Source organism: Palaemon carinicauda, chromosome 16 (assembly GCF_036898095.1).
Source record: "Palaemon carinicauda isolate YSFRI2023 chromosome 16, ASM3689809v2, whole genome shotgun sequence".
Taxonomy (NCBI): domain Eukaryota; kingdom Metazoa; phylum Arthropoda; class Malacostraca; order Decapoda; family Palaemonidae; genus Palaemon; species Palaemon carinicauda.
In genome coordinates this window covers 116,714,626-116,717,125 of record NC_090740.1, presented here as the reverse complement: position 1 = coordinate 116,717,125, position 2,500 = coordinate 116,714,626, and the positions used below count along the sequence as shown (strand labels likewise).

Sequence of the window (2,500 nt, the reverse complement as noted above, 5' to 3'; positions counted from 1 at the left end):
GGCCTCGGTTAGATTTTCCCAGTCGTCTCCATCTTGAGCTTTTAAATCAATACTTCTCCATTCATTATCTCCCAATTCACGCTTCAGTGTCAGGCATGTATCATCATCATCTCCTCCTACGCCTATTGACGCAAAGGGCCTCGGTTAGATTTTCCCAGTCGTCTCCATCTTGAGCTTTTAAATCAATACTTCTCCATTCATCATCTCCCACTTCACACTTCATAGTCCTCAGCTATGTAGGTCTGGTTCTTCCAACTCTTCTAGTGCCTTGTGGAGCCTAGTTGAAAATTTACGTCTTCCATTTCCTTGAAGAGTATGCTCAAACCATCTCCATCTAATCTCAACATGATCTTATCCACATATGGCAGTCTAGTAATCTCTCTTATAGTTTCATCTCTAATCCTGTCCTGCCATTTAATCTTCCAATATTCTTCTGAGGGCTTTGTTTTCAAATCTACAAAATCTGTTGAACATTTTTTTAATTGTCTTACCATGACACATATCCATATAGGATCTTATTATGACTAAACTTCATTCCAACACAATATTCTTAACACTCATTTTTATATCTATAACCCTTTGATAATGTATCTTCTTCAAAAAGTGCACAAATATATTATAATACACTATTATATTGTGATAGAATTATTCTTCCGCTTAGTTAATTACTTAATTACTTACAGTTCTTGTAGATTTTCTGCTCTCGGACTGACATTACGTCCCCTCAGGGTCACTAGATTCGAACTCATCCACCTGGAAAGAAAGAAATAGAGAATCAGAGAATCAGAGAATCAGAGAATCAACTCGAGTGAGCATTGTTGCTTTAAGGTGCACAAAAGAATACATGAAGAGTGAACTAAGGGCGTTAGTTTTGAGAATAATAATAATTATTGCATTTCTTAGCTCTGTTAGAATTAAAGTTATTTGTTTTTGCAGAAATATTCTTTAAAAAAAACATTTCATTTTCTTACTTTCTTGTTTACTTCATGAACAATGAAGTAAGGGCTTCAGTTTCGAGAATAATATTATTACTATCCTTTCATTTCTTAGCTCTGTTAGAATGAATGTTATTTGCTTTCGGGGAAATATTCCTTTAAGGGTAATTTACTTCCTTCAAGGAAAATCACTCCTAAATAAAATAATAGATAAATTACGTCTTGTATAGATAAGAAAGTCAATAGGATAATAGAGTGCATTATGCAAAATTGATTTGAGAAGTTTTAAAGTTTACCCGTTGTCTTGAAAAGTTGTAGAAAAATAGCTTAGCTCAATTTAGATTTTTTTTTTTTTTTTTTTTTTTTTAAATGGATGCGTCATAAAGTTATTAAGCGGTTCCAAGGATATATCGGAAAACATCATATTATAGTTCAGAAGTTCAAAATTGCAGTGAAAGATTTTATGTTGATCAGGCTGATATAAATTTCTCCTCATAGTTTATAAATGACAGATCTATTTTATCATAGCTACTGATCTTAAGATTTTTATATCTATTATTTATTACTTCTTATGCAGTTTATTTATTTCCTTATTTCCCATCTTTAATGGCATTTTTTTTTCTTTTGGAGTCTTTGAGCTTATAGCATCCTGTTCATCGAACTAGTGTTGCAGTCTAACTAATAATAATAATAATAATAATAATAATAATAATAATAATAATAATGATAATAATAATAATAATAATAATAATAATAATAATAATAATAATGATAATAATAATAATAATGATCAACAACAACAACAACAACAATAATAATAATAATAATAATAACAATAATAATAATAATAATAGTAATAACAATACAATAATAATAATAATAATAATAGTAATAAAAATAATAACAATAATGATAATAATAATAATAATAATAATAATAATAATAATAATAATAATAATAATAATAATAATAGTAATAATAATAATAATAATAATAATAATAATAATGATAATGATAATGATAATAATAATAGCAACAACAACAACAACAACAACAACAATAATAATAATAATAATAATAATGATAATAATAATAATAATAATAATAATAATAATAATAATAATGATAATAATAATAGCAACAACACCAACAACAACAACAACAATAATAATAATAATAATAATGATAATGATAATGATAATGATAATAATGATGATAATAATAATAATGATGATAATAATAATAATGATAATGATAATAATAATAATAACAATAATAATAATAATAATAATAATAATAATAATAATATCAAATCTGAGACTTTTAAAAGCTTCCAGAAAGTGACGATGTACATATTGCAAATAATTTGTTTTTTCAGTCATTATAACTTCAAATGGACTAAATATATCATTACCAGAATATGTTTACTTTGTTTACAGTTATCCTTAAATTAAGGGGTCGGTTGCCTAATGCGCCCTCTCCACTGGATAAATGACTCATCAACTACAAACATTCTAAATGACATATTTCCTCCAGATGAAGGAAATCACTTGTATAGAAAATTA

General features: G+C 26.4%; 1 protein-coding gene across 1 annotated transcript in view; it reads right to left on the bottom strand.

Annotated features, from left to right (window-relative positions):
- LOC137655511 (relaxin receptor 2-like) overlaps positions 1 to 2,500 on the bottom strand; it is an 85,087-nt gene that overhangs the window by 55,224 nt on the left and 27,363 nt on the right. The window contains exon 10 of the mRNA XM_068389409.1: positions 682 to 753. Within this exon, the coding sequence (XP_068245510.1) occupies positions 682 to 753 (72 nt within the window). The remainder of the gene's footprint in view (positions 1 to 681; positions 754 to 2,500) is intronic.